At 36.1% G+C, this 13573-nt stretch overlaps 2 protein-coding genes across 2 annotated transcripts; both read left to right on the plus strand.

The window, feature by feature from the left end:
• Positions 1-7273: 7273 nt before the first annotated feature.
• Positions 7274-11217, plus strand: LOC147568888 (glycosyltransferase family protein). Its single transcript, XM_086655320.1, has 12 exons — positions 7274-7557; positions 8028-8104; positions 8288-8363; positions 8456-8528; positions 8620-8671; positions 8869-8930; positions 9072-9135; positions 9682-9739; positions 9836-9922; positions 10288-10381; positions 10608-10720; positions 11065-11217. The coding sequence occupies exons 1-11, from the start codon at positions 7475-7477 to the stop codon at positions 10698-10700; spliced, it is 819 nt and encodes a 272-aa protein (XP_086511446.1). The 5' UTR covers positions 7274-7474; the 3' UTR covers positions 10701-10720; positions 11065-11217.
• Positions 11218-12212: 995 nt separating this feature from the next.
• On the plus strand, positions 12213-12570 carry SMP1 (seed maturation protein). Its single transcript, XM_086671492.1, has one exon. The coding sequence runs from the start codon at positions 12231-12233 to the stop codon at positions 12480-12482; it is 252 nt and encodes an 83-aa protein (XP_086527618.1). The 5' UTR covers positions 12213-12230; the 3' UTR covers positions 12483-12570.
• Positions 12571-13573: the final 1003 nt, after the last annotated feature.

Here is a 13573-nt window from a genome sequence, read left to right on the forward strand (position 1 = left end):
GTCATTATTTAGGAGTTCTTACACTCCCTGAAGAAATCTAAGGCCAAAGGAACGTTTGTCCTTAAAATAGACATGACCAAGGCCTATGATAGAGTCGACTTGTCGTTTCTTGAGACTGTTTTGAAGGCAGTAGGTTTGCCTCTGAGGATTATTAGTCTCAATCATGTCTTGTGTGTCCATCCCTAGATTTAGTATTAAACTTAATGGTAACCTTTGTGGGCACTTTGGGGCCACTAGAGGTCTAAGGCAAGGGCGTCCGTTATGACCCTACCTTTTCATTCTCACCTCCCAATTACTCTCCCTACTTATTTCTCATTATGAACAGTTAGGTACTTATACAGGTTATAAGATAGAAAGAAATATGTTTAGGGGTTAGAAGATAGAAGGAGAAGTGGCTTAGAAATTAGAGAAGGAAGCCTTTTGAGAGGGATTTTAAGTCTAGAGAGAAATGAAAGAGGTAGAGATTTATTTATAAATGGGTTGATGGCTAGGGTTTTAGGAGTTAATTGGGAGAAAATGGGAGATCGAGGGTTAAAATAGGAAGTTATGGTTGCTTTCTACTCAAGAAATGATTTCTTATTGGTTGAACATAAAGTGAGACAAAAAGGAGGGGCATAAAAATAATTTCCGGAGGGCTTAAAAGGAGAAAAGAGGGGACCACGGTACTGTCCGTTTTGTGCAGTCAGGGCGTGCCACGTCACCTGGTTGTGTCCCACCAGCCAGAATGGTGCCCAACGGTGTCCCACTGGTCCACTTCCTTTGACTCCAACTTTGACTTAGCATTTTTCACTCATCCGGACTCCGAATTGACTTCCGTTTTCTCCTACGAGTTCGTCTCGGACTCTACTTCTTACCCATGCACTGATATTGGCCAAATTTACCATAATACCCTTGTGTCCAAAAGACCAAAATGACCTTCAAGTAACTTCCTCCCGTTTTTAACCGATTTTCACACATAACTCCACAAAAGAGACCTAATCAAGAAAACCAACCATTTTATTATAATGAAGACTCGAAAAGTACTAACTCAGCCTCAGATGGGATATTTTCATGACCCATCAGTCACCTAAATATGGACCTACTTATCAGTCCTCCCTTTGAAATCTTTCTCATGGATTTAGAAATTCAAATTTACACATTCAATCAAATACAATATTTTTACATGAGTTTCGGGATCCGGAACCTGCACAAGTTTTGCTATCCGGCACCCTGTCCACCAATACGAGGTATCGGGTAAGGCAACCTAAAAGAATCACAAATTTCGTAGACAATGAAATATGCACAATGACATGACCCTATAATGGCATTTTATGGACGGAACACGAGTTTATACAAGACTATAAGTACAATATCCAAATGCGAAATCACATCAAATTATACCTACTGAAATGAATAAGATTTTCCAACTAGTACCCCAAGTGGTTAGTTCAACAAAAAAAAAGTATCCCAAGTGGTAATTCAATACATTATTTTCAGGATATGTAAAAACCAAAATGGTATAGTTCAATATCAACAAATAAATGAAAATTACTACAATAGTTTCCACTGAAATTATTTAGGTTCTTTCATAAAAGTGTGCTTTTAGTCGAACTAAATCCTTTCTTTTGAAAGGTAAAACTCCAGGAGTAAAGGTTACATCGCTTTTCCGAAGGAATACTAGGTTCATCACAGTTGGACGGCTACGTTGGACTTGGACTCTTAGTGTCTATCAAGAGCCATGATCTCTTTTTACAGATATCTCTTGTTTTGGTAACTGAACCGTTTTAGTTATACACGAGTACTACAAAGTATTTTTTCCAACTCTATTGAAATGAATAGTATGTGGACGTTGATTTATAATTCTTCCAATTCATCCTTTTATATTGGTTGCAGATACTGACATTCTGATTTATGCACATAACTAATATGCTTATAGGATGAGAAGGACGAGACAATACAAGAATTAACAATAGAGCTTCGACGTAAGAAACGCCTATGTGCAGCATATCATGAACAGGTGGGTGCATTTATGGAAGACGTTGAGGAACATAAAGAACTTTCTTCTAAAATGTGTCTAATTAATTCAAGTCGGTATAAAAAAAATTCTTTGCTTAGATATTCTCGTGGAAAGTATTATTACTAAAACCCCCACCTTTCATTTATAATTACTAAAACCCCCACCTTTTTTAAAATTTCCGTCAGATTTAACAGCGTGGGACCGTTAGTGATGAGCAATTACTAAAATGCCCATTTGTTAAACAATCCCACCCTTTATGAATGCAAAAATCTGGGCGCCTTCAAGCAAAACACGTGGGCGCAAATAACGCCCACTCTATCTTCTCCCACCAAGCACGGGAATCGGCCAAAACCAGAAGACCAAGCAGCTCACCAAACAAAAGGTACTCTCTCTCTCTCTCTCTCTCTTCTCTTGTAATCCACCCAAACTTACTCTATATATCTTTCTCTCTCTCTATTCTAATCCATTGAAGCTACTCAAATCGAGCAAAACCGAAAGGGAAAGGGAAACTCAAACCGAGCAAAAATCGGCCAAACTGAGTTAATCAGGTGCTCCACCTATCTCTCTCTCTCTCTCTCTCTCTCTCTCTTGTAGCCCATTCAAGGTACTCAAACCCCCTGAAATTGATGTGTATTATGATTTAGGTTAGATGATTAGTTTGAAATTGATGTAAATTGAAATTAGGGTTTATGCAAACTAGGGTTTAATACTCTCTCTCTCTTGTAATCCATTGAAGCTACTCAAACCCTATGAAATTGATGTTTATTATGATTTTGGCTCACTTTTTTTGGCACACTATCACTGTAGACTTCCAAGGAACGATGGTGATAGGAGAAAGTGTGTTTGTATTGGAAAACTCAAACCTAATCATGATGTTCATGAAGTTAATGATGTCAAACTTTGTCCATGGTATATGTATGCGTCTGAAGTTCAAGGTACAAAGACAGTGAAAGTCAAGAGGGTACCTAATGAGCATACATGTGGAAAAAGGATTGGGTTGAAAAATAGTAGTGTCTCTTATGTGTTTTGTGCAGATGCCGTAGAAAAACATGCAAGGAAGAACCTGTCTGGTTTTAGTTCGGTAGATGTCCAAAACTATATATGGAGGCATTACAAAGTCAAAATAGATTACATGAAAAGTTATAGAGCTTGGTGTCTTCTTAAAGATAGGATTTTTTGAAGTTTTGAACAGTCATTTGCTATGATACCAGTATTGTGTGAAAAAATTCTAGAAACAAATTCTGGTAATGTTGCACAATATGGTATAGATATGGTAAATAGGCAGTTCAGGTATTGTTGCGTTGCATACCAATCTTCACTGAATGGATTCAGGAACTTTTGCAGACCTATAATAGGTCTAGACAGATGTTTTCTGAAAGGTAGGTATGGTGGGACTTTGTTGGCAGCCACCGCATTAGATGTAATGGGGGGTTTGTACCCGTTGGCGATTATGGTTTGTGATGCAGAGAATGAAGCCAACTGGACTTCTTTTCTTGAAATACTGAAGCCGCATTTGATGTTGTCGGGAAAAAGGATTACATTTATGAGCGACAAAGGAAAAAGGCCTTATATCAGCAGTTGAGAAAGTGTTTCCTGAAGCTTGCTCTAGATTTTGCTTACGACATTTCTTTGCAAACTTTAGGAAGTATTTTAAGGATTCTTCCGTGCAGAGTCTTATGTGGAGGGTCGGAGTAGCACACAAAGAGGTAAATTTCGAAAAGTACATTACTAAGATTCGAGAGTTGAACGAAAAAACATATGACTACTTGATGAAGGAATCAAAGTATGCTTGGGCTCGAGCATTCTATGACAAAGATTCAGAGTCAGAGCATACAACAAATGGTATGAGCGAGTCCTTTAATAGTTGGGTGAAACTTTTAAGGGACAAACCAATATGTGTGTTATTCATCAAACATAACCAAATGTTTAGGGTTATAAATACACATAGGAGAGAAAAAAGTAGCAACTGGATCAATGATTGGTTGGTCCCGAGGATGCAAAAGGAAGTGGAGTTAGAGGAATCTGCAGTTAGCCTGTACACTGTTGATTGCGCTAACTTGAATAAGCCTGAAGTGAAATTGACTAACTCTGAAAAGTGTTTGACAGTCAATTTTGTCGACATAACTTGCACTTGTGGACATTGGCAACTGAGAAAGTTTGTTTGTGTTCATGCTATATGTGCTACAATGGATATTGGTGATGCAGTATATGAAAAGTATGATTTCCTACTTACTTATTTATACTTTTGTTTATCCTTTATGTAGATGTAGATTTATTCTCACATTTGTTTATCTTTTATGTAGCATGTGTAGTGCACTATTTGGATGTGGGACATATAAAAATTCATATGAAGGAAGTATACATCTAATTGGTGATTCTACTGAGTGGGTAAAGGTATGGTTTGATTTTAAATGTGTTTTTTTTTATATTTGCTTGTTGTTTTCAAAGACTTTTGTTGTTTTCAATGACTTCTGTTGTTTTATGTGGGGACTCTTTTATGTGAATGACCTTGTATTGTGATGTTTATTACGTTATGTCATTAGGTTTTTTTCCTTTATAAAGAGGTTAGGGTTTCTAGTTCCTTATGCTATCCTATTTTGAATATGCAGCTTACCATTGAAACAGTCAATGCACCTCCATTGAGGAGACAACCGGTTAGACTAAAGGTGAATAGATATAGGTCTGCCGGATAACCTAATCAAACGCCAACAAGCAAACTCAGGAAGTGTTTAAGATGCAAGGAGACTGGTCATAATGTTAGGAGCTGTAAAGGGGGTGCTGTCGAAAGTAACTCAAAAAAGAGTACAGCATCCGTAATAGGGAATCCTTCACAAGTTGGAGAGTCTGCAACCCCAACTCAATCTGCAGATCATGCTTCACAATCACGGGAAACAGGTACTCCTAGAGCATCAGCACGACCACGTTCTCTTAATGAATTAGCATCACTACGGGCGTCAGCAGCAGTAGCAGCATCACGGGCATCTAACAAGGATAAAGGTAAGGCAAAAGTGTCCCTCAAGTGTCTGTTACATAGACAACAGGAGATGCAGGGGTCATCAGCAACAACAACTTTACATTTATCTTTTAGTTTTTGTGAATTTTTATGGTAGTTTTCTGTTGAATCGGTGTTAATTTTTTATCGGATGGATGTTTGTGAAATGGATGGATGTTAGATTTTAAAGAAATGGATGGATGTTAGATTTTTATGGTAGTTTAATGATTGGAATGGTATGTACTCTTTTTTATGAATATCATCTTTTTTAATAAGAACACACATACAAATAAGAACTACAACTACTAAAAAAAATAAAATGGAATTACAAGTAGACATTAAAACTTAAATTTAAAACCTAAAAGACATAAAATGAAATACCAAGTAGACATTAAAACTTAAATTTAAAACCTAAAAGACATAAAATAAAATTACAAGTAGACATTAAAACTTAAATTTAAAACCTAAAAGACATAACTACCACAATAGACATTAAAACCTAAATTTAAGTTTTTGTGCAACTCCTTCGCATATATCATCTAATGTGATATCTAATTTTGACTTGTTTTTCTTCGATATAACATCGGACAACCAGAGAAATTTGTCACATTCTAAACATTTAAAAAATGGAATACCAACGTTGGGAACTTTCTGTGAAATCAACAACTTCATCTTACCTTTACATCCGTTTTTCTCACATGGATATAAATTTCAAGGACAATTCTTGAGAAAGTGGTTTTGTTCTCCACAACCATGACAACCACTTTGAAATATCGTATTTTTTTGACGAAGACGACGAAGTAACTTTTTTGAGTTCATTCTTGAACCACCAAAATCGACCGCATTCGGGAAATTGGCAAGTAAGAATTTTTTTACCAAATGAATTAGGTTTGCCGGATACCATCATTTTCCTAATTCCATTGCAATTCCCGTTTATGCATCTAGAATACATCCATGAACAATCTAACACCGAATGTCCGTGTTGATCGCAAAGTTGACAAATAACCTAAACATAGTGAATGTTGAAAAATCAGTAATTATATAAATCAATCAAAAGAACTAAAGTAAAAAAAAAACTACCTCTTGTTGTGATCTTGCATTTTGATACACATTTGATGAACCTGAAGAAGCCATTAAATAACTAAAGTAAAACTTGTTGATGGAAGAGGTGAAGTTTATATGGTGGTTTCAAACTTGGGTTTAAATAGAAAAAAATTGCATAAAAAAGAGCAAAAAGCAGTCAAAAGGTGGTCAAAAGGTGGGGGTTCTAGTAAGTTTATTCGGAAAGGTGGGGGTTTCAGTAAGAGGCCAAGTCTGCTTAGAAAAGGTGGGGTTTCAGTAAGTGTATTAGAAAAGGTGGGGGTTTTAGTAAATTTATTATGAAAAGGTGGGGGTTTTAGTAAAAGGGGTAACAAAGTAATATTTAAAATAAAAAGTTAAATCTGACGGAATTTTCAAAAAGGTGGGGGGCTTAGTAATTATAAATGAAAGGTGGGGGTTTCAGTAATCTGCATTATGAAAAGGTGGGGTTTTCAGTAATTGCCCCATAGGAAATTGACTACAAAACGGAGCTCAACAAAGTTTCCTCTACACAGTGAACTTGAAGCTTTCAAATTGAGGATCGATTTAGACTAATTTAGGGTTGGAAGGATATATATTGGAAGGAGATTCGATTACCATTGTTGGATAATTGACGAACGGTTTGGATGTAATTCCTTGGCGACTATTAGATGAAATCTCTAAGTTACGTGTACGGTTACACAAGGACACGCGTCTGAAATCTCTAAGTTACGTGTACGGTTACAACAAGGACACGCGTCTGTGAAGTTTTGCCACGAAACGTGTAATTCGTTGGCACACACGTTGGCCTCATCATCGGATCCATATAACTAGCAAGATGCAACTTATAGTCTTTAGTTAAATTCTATTATTTTTCGGTCCTTATTTTAACTTTTTCAGACGGTTTATAGTAATCTTCTATTTTATGGATGAAAGGTTTTATTCCAAAAAAAATCAAGTAATTATCGAGGGCTACGCACACACTGTTATGCAATCAATTTACAACTAATCGTCAGATTATCTCATTACAAATTATTCTTACTGTCACCGATGTCAACCTTCAAAACAATTTATTCGAGTCGGTTTTTTTCGTCATTGTTAGTTAAAATTTAAATCACCGCCAACCTTCTAACTAATCGTCAGATTATCTCATTACAAATTATACTTACTGTCAGCCATGTCAACTTTCAAAACAATTTATTTCAGTCGGTCTTTTTTTCGTCATTGTTAATTAAATTTTAAAGTTTTTGCAAATTTTGATCGATCCCACCACAATTTTGTAACTCATGTTCCTAGTGAGACTAATTAGTGAAGTTTATCTTTTGAAGAAAAAAAAATAAGAGCTTACAAAATTGATCATTTCTTCCATAAATTTTCCCCTCTAATTTATTGTTTTCTTCTCTGTTTTGTTAAATAAGTTCTGGAAAATGGAGAAATCTTGTCTTCCTCTCATACAAATCATCTTACTATTACATTTCTTCCAATCTCTCGCCGTAATTTCAGCAATCAGGTATTAGGTTTTCCTTTCCCCCAAACCTTGTTATCTCTCTATCTGATTTGATTTCATCGACCAGTTCCATATAATCTTAAAAAGATTGAATCTTTAGGTCTAATTTGGGATTTCTAACTTGGGCTTTAAACCTTTGTTCAAGATTTGATTAATATAATCTTGTAAATGTACCTGAATAATGTTGGAATCCATGGAACTCTTAAAGTTCTTAGCTTTCTTCAAATATTAGGTTTATCAATTTAATTTCATTGGAACATCTGTATAAATTCATGAGTTCTTGAAAGTAAACTTGTTCATGTCAGAGAAAAATCTGACTATTGTTATTTCCCATCTTTGATTTGTTATAAAAGCTCTAGCTGTGAAATTGGAAAATAAACATTGGGTTTTTTCCTTATAATGGTTAGGATTTAGCAATCTACTTTTTTGTCTTAAAATTAGTTGAATGAAGTTTGTCGAATTTATTTGTGCAGAATGGATATTGGTATTCAGGAGAAAATGATGTGCAGAAATACAGTTCAGGGAAGATATTTACTATCTGATGATAATGGTATATGAGTACTATTTCACTAGGTTTTGTTTTTCCTCTTTATTATTCGCACTTTATGAATGCCTGAAAGTTTCGAATTATCTCGTATCGAGTCAAAAGACATAGGTAGGTAAAGATTGGTTGTCTAGATTTTACGCCCGGATGACTGTCATTTGACTTTTTAGTTTTTACGTTGTATTGTAGGCCATGTATGTAATGCTCTATCGGTGAATCCGTGGTCTCGTTGCTGCCCCGAAACAGGAAACAAATTCTCTTGTCAGTGAGTTTTTCTCTTAAATATGAGTTCTTTTAAACTCTTAATTCGAATAGAAATAGGAGGTGAACTAAAAACGTTCTTTATCTTTCTTGTAGTGGATGCAACCTTGTTAAGCAGTGCTGCAATACGTATGAGTTTTGTGTTTCCTGCTGCTTAAATCCAACTCGGGTATTTCTTGGAGTTTGATTCATATAATAGTATAATCCGAGATATTGATAAAGGAAGCGAATTTGATGAAGTTGTTGGATTTCTTTTTCAGACCCAAAAGGAGCTTGCACTGCAGGTGAAGATAGCCAAGCCGGTAACTGCGGGTAATTTTTACTTTGGACTTTATGAAAATTTTCGTATCCTCGAGAGTTTTAAAGGTTAAATTTTTTCTCCTATATGATTCTTGTCAAGAGTTTTAACGCCTTACTATTAATTTGAAGACTATTATTTGTTAATTCCAGTTTGGGTAAGGTTTTGTACCAAGGAATAGTTATGATGTTTCTACGATTCTCTTTTTCAGGGACTTATTCAAGTGTTTTTGACTTCTGTGCCGGGAGGTGTCGCCATAACTCCGAGAGTGTGGTATGTGTATTCATTCAGTACGTCTTCATTTAGATTACTTGTTATATCGTCCTTTTTGTTGCATTAGCATGACAGTGTGTTGTTATGATACAAGTTGCTCCTTATATCTGTTCACGATGAAAATGTGTTTGAACATTCCAGGTTCATGAGAATGCTTATGTTAGCGATTTCCATCACTGCTTTTCTCTCTCTTCAAATTCTTCTGGTGAGTAATATCAGACACCAGTATGATATGTTGGTGAGTCGACAAATGGCTATTTCGAGATGTACTTTTACGTCAACCGTTTCTACATCATATAAAATAATTTGTAATAATACTTATCGGTCTTTACACAATCTGCTCAAGTGCAACAAGGTGTACATATAAACTCTCACGTTCTACCATTGAAATGGTTGTGATTCTTCCAACAAGAGTCTCCGAGTACCTGACTCGGCGGAAAATACTATAAATGAGATAGCAACACAGCTTATTCCCTCTAAGTTTGAATTTTCATCATAAAAAAGAAAAGGTTTTATCTATTTGTTGGAAAAAAATTGTTAAGATATGGTTCAAGTAAGTAGAGAGCTTTTGGGTATCAAAATGATAATGTAAAACAAAGCATTCGGACAGCATAAGTTAAAGGTTTGAGACGTGCAACATTATGTCCAATAAAACATGATAGGTTGATAGTCATGACATTTTTTAGTTTTAGTAACTTTCATGGAACTTCCTTTTTGTGATGTAATTCTTGAGTTTTACACATTTTCACAGGTTCCACGGGCATTAATGCAGAAGCAAGATTGGCTGGAATAAATGTCATTGTTGGAAGGTGAGTGTTAGTGTTCATTAATTTTCGTTTATCGATTTAATTTTTCATCTTTGCTGAATCCTATTTTTGTTTGATTCGTCTGAAATGGGTGCATAGGCAAGGAGAGACTTGCAATTCTGTTTGCCAGACAAAGGGGCTATCATGTGTTCCCAGCAAGCTAGCTGTGCTTAATAAATGTGAAAAGTAAGTTTGCTTATCGCGGAATTATCCGACCTTTTTGAAACACTCGTGTAGTCCTTTTCTACTTTTCAAACACAATTCGGAACTTAAGCATCTTGGGCTTCCTGATTACTGAAAAAATTTAAGTTGCTCTATTATACTTTGAGATTTGGGAATGGAAACATAGTTTTTTTGGCATCTCATCACTGATTTAATTGTCGATATAGTCCAATAGTATCCTCGATATATCATCCTTGTCGTTATTGCCTCTTGGCTGATATTGGTCTGGTTTTCAATAAAGACCACATAGCCCTCCGAGTTTAGAACTTACTTCCACTTTAACCCTAATTTGCTTTCCATTATCTGCTCTTGTTTATGTTCTTATACAGCATGCAGAAATATTTTAGCTGCAAAGGCTCTTGCTTGGCTAGCATTGGATCTGATCAGCCTGCGGAAGTTGTGGAGGATGCCCCTAGTAATTTGGTGCGATTTTTTGATCTTTTTCTGTCATTCATCGCTATTCGTGCTTTAGAACAAACAATTAATAAATTGAAAATGTATTTTGTTATAACTTGGTCGTAAAAGCGTAGGTAGATTGGAGTTTCAAATGCTAGCATTTAGTTATGAACTACTAGCAATAAGCACTAAGCACATCCGCATATCAAAACAATCAAATCTTGAGCAATTTTTACTTGCCTTTCGTTTTCAGAATCCAGGAGCCTGTTTGTTCACTCGAACACTGGGCATGCTCTCGTGCAACGGTTCTCATCGACATACCAGGAGACTCTGCCCGTGTGCATAACTAACCCAATTACTTATATTGTAAGATCTCTCTCTCTCTCTCTCATATATATAATTTTTGCCGAAATGATGTGGCAAGATTCTTTTCAAAGTTTGACTGAATCTAGACCGTTCTCTTTATGAGCCGTTCATCTTTTAACAGCCAGGATTCAGTCAAACTTTCAAAAGGGAGTTACCACATCATTTCGGGAAAACTTTTATCAATTTTTTTTGTGAACTTAGCATTTCCGTATATATTGAGAGGGATATGTGAGAATAGTCTCACGTGTGAGAATAGCCCATTGGTTTTGAGTTTGATGACCACAAATTTAACAGAACATTGGTGTTTGTACTTATTTCTTACATTTGCATGTGTTAATATCCAGGAAACTCCACTGAAGTTGGAAATGACCCAACGTGGCGGATTTTTTCTGTAATATTTATGATTCATATTTGAATGATTATTTTAGGAATAGAAAGAGAATTTTAACACCTTGTAAACTAACCAAGTACTGTAGTAATAAAAGTTTCTTACTATCTGAGACTCAGAGCCCACATTTATCTATCTCTTCTCACTGAATATAGAGCTGTAGGTTATCAACCATTCCGACGTGTTATCTCTCGCAAGGCACAAGTTTAGCCTCTGCATATTTTCTGCACTGGGCTCAAGCTTTTAGATAGAAAGAAAATCTAAATGAAGAATACTAACCTGCATCAGCCCTAATGGGATGGGTAACCATCCATAAGGTAATGGATAGAAACTGATATGATGGTTGTCCACATAACAATGAAAGTAGGATGGTTGTCCACGTAAGAATTTTGGTTGTACACCCAACATCAGTTGTCCACATAGAAATTTGGGTTGTCCATATATTGGTCACCTGGTCCAATTAGTCCGTCTATTCTCATAATGATAGTGTTGTACTGCTACCTGGTCCGAATTTTAGAACCGATTACGATCATAATGATAGTGTTATACTGCTACTTGGTCCGAATTTTAGAACCGATTACGATCATAATGGTGACGTGGTTGACTCCAACTAGTCCGTCTATAATGTGAACTGACCAATTAAAATCGGTTATGTCACCGTCAAGACCGTGGTCGACCTAAAAATCGGACCAAATTGCATTTTAATTGTGATGTTATGCCTGACATCAGTCTTGGCCGAATTTAGGTGGACTGACATGTCCGGCTAGGTTTCTCTCTCTAGATCATGGCCCGACACGTCAGTATGCGGGATTGGTGTTGGGGTGCCGGGCATTGCGTTATTTTCCATTTGAATTTTAACAATCAAAAGGGAACTCAAGTTTAGGGCAATTAGTGTTGCGTAAGCTGTAATAGAAAACGTGGCAGTTAAGAGGAACATATTCTTGCCACTTATCATTCAGAAAGGACACATACTCATGGATCCTGCCACCATTTTGTACATTCATAACTATATGTGTAAACCGATATATATATATATACCCAACAAATGCATAAAGAAAGAATCAGGAAGAGAAAGAAAATCATTGTTATTAGAGAGAGAGAGAATTATATATATAGAGAGAGATGGCAACTAGTAAGGATGATATCAAGTATGGTACAGCACAAGCCAAATTATCAGAAGATGAAACATTGAGAGTGGCTTATAAATCAGGTCAACCAATTGAAGGTGGTAAAATTGCTGAATCTGAACCGGTCGATCTATTCTCAGCTGGTCATAGAATCGCTCAGTCACAATCTCAACCACCACCACCAAAACCCGATTCTTCTTCCTCACCTCATAGTGGGAGTGAACTTTCAGATGATTCAAAAACTTAAACTCGTTTGCCTGAGTTGTAGTATTATGTATGCTCTTTGACCGATACTATAAATTATAATAATAAATGGAGCATAACTTTTGTGACTATATTATGATGATTAATTCGACTGGTCAATTGGTGTTTGATTTTGTTGAAAGAAAGAAAATTTCTTATTCCTCTTGTTATGTGTTAGAATTATGATAGGTATAGTAGATCGTAGTATTGTTTTAGGATGATGCGGAAAACCCATGGTGGGCTGCTAGTAATACTCTGTCTGAGCCTAGAGGTTTTAAATGTCTCGCTACGGAATGGTCTACATTCCGTCTCTGCACCAAGTTACACTAACGTGGGATCGTTTTACAACAAAATATTATTTTCGTTTACTTTTCATTGTAAAATGGATATTTTGATCCACATCTATCATACTTGAAAGTTATATGTGATTTAATGTTTTCGGTCTAACGATGGAATGTAAACTCTAACATGGTACGGTTTCGCAACATATTCTAATGTATCCAGTATCTTCTACGACTGAAGTCAATGACTTACGAGAATGACTTACGAGAAACGAGGTTTGCCACTCAAATCCAAGACCGGGGTCGACACGATTGTCCTAGTCGTCTGAAGTTCTGTCCTGACTTAAATACAACTAGGTTTGTTTAGGATTTACGAGAAGGCTAGAGAAGTCCACGTAAATAAGGTAAGGTATAAATGTGTCTCACGTTTATGGTCAATACTTTAAGCTCGAAATATGGGAGGTGTTCCTCACGCTTACCGTTTTAATTCCGAATCTAATCAAAGATCTCAAACAGTAAGGGTCTCCAGCATTTAACTACTTTGGACTTCAAGAGTCTCTAAAGGCATTTTTTTGGTCCACCGCGTGATAGAACCGAAAATCAAAGTAAAAGAAGGGACTATTATTCCCGGTCTGAGAATATTCAAAGTTTGATGCCTAATAACCCATAAGTAGTTCGAACTGTACACGAATGATAATCCATAATTTTGTTCCCAAGCGTTTGATACAGTTTCCCTCTGGGAATCTCATTGGACAAGTTCTTAAGACTATTTCCTTCATACGTCGAAGGGGACTAAGTTAAACAATAGATCTAT

Source organism: Eschscholzia californica, unplaced genomic scaffold, assembly GCF_041429995.1.
Source record: "Eschscholzia californica isolate CP2 unplaced genomic scaffold, dmEscCali1.0.p SCAF_1, whole genome shotgun sequence".
In the NCBI taxonomy this organism is placed as follows: Eukaryota; Viridiplantae; Streptophyta; class Magnoliopsida; order Ranunculales; family Papaveraceae; genus Eschscholzia; species Eschscholzia californica.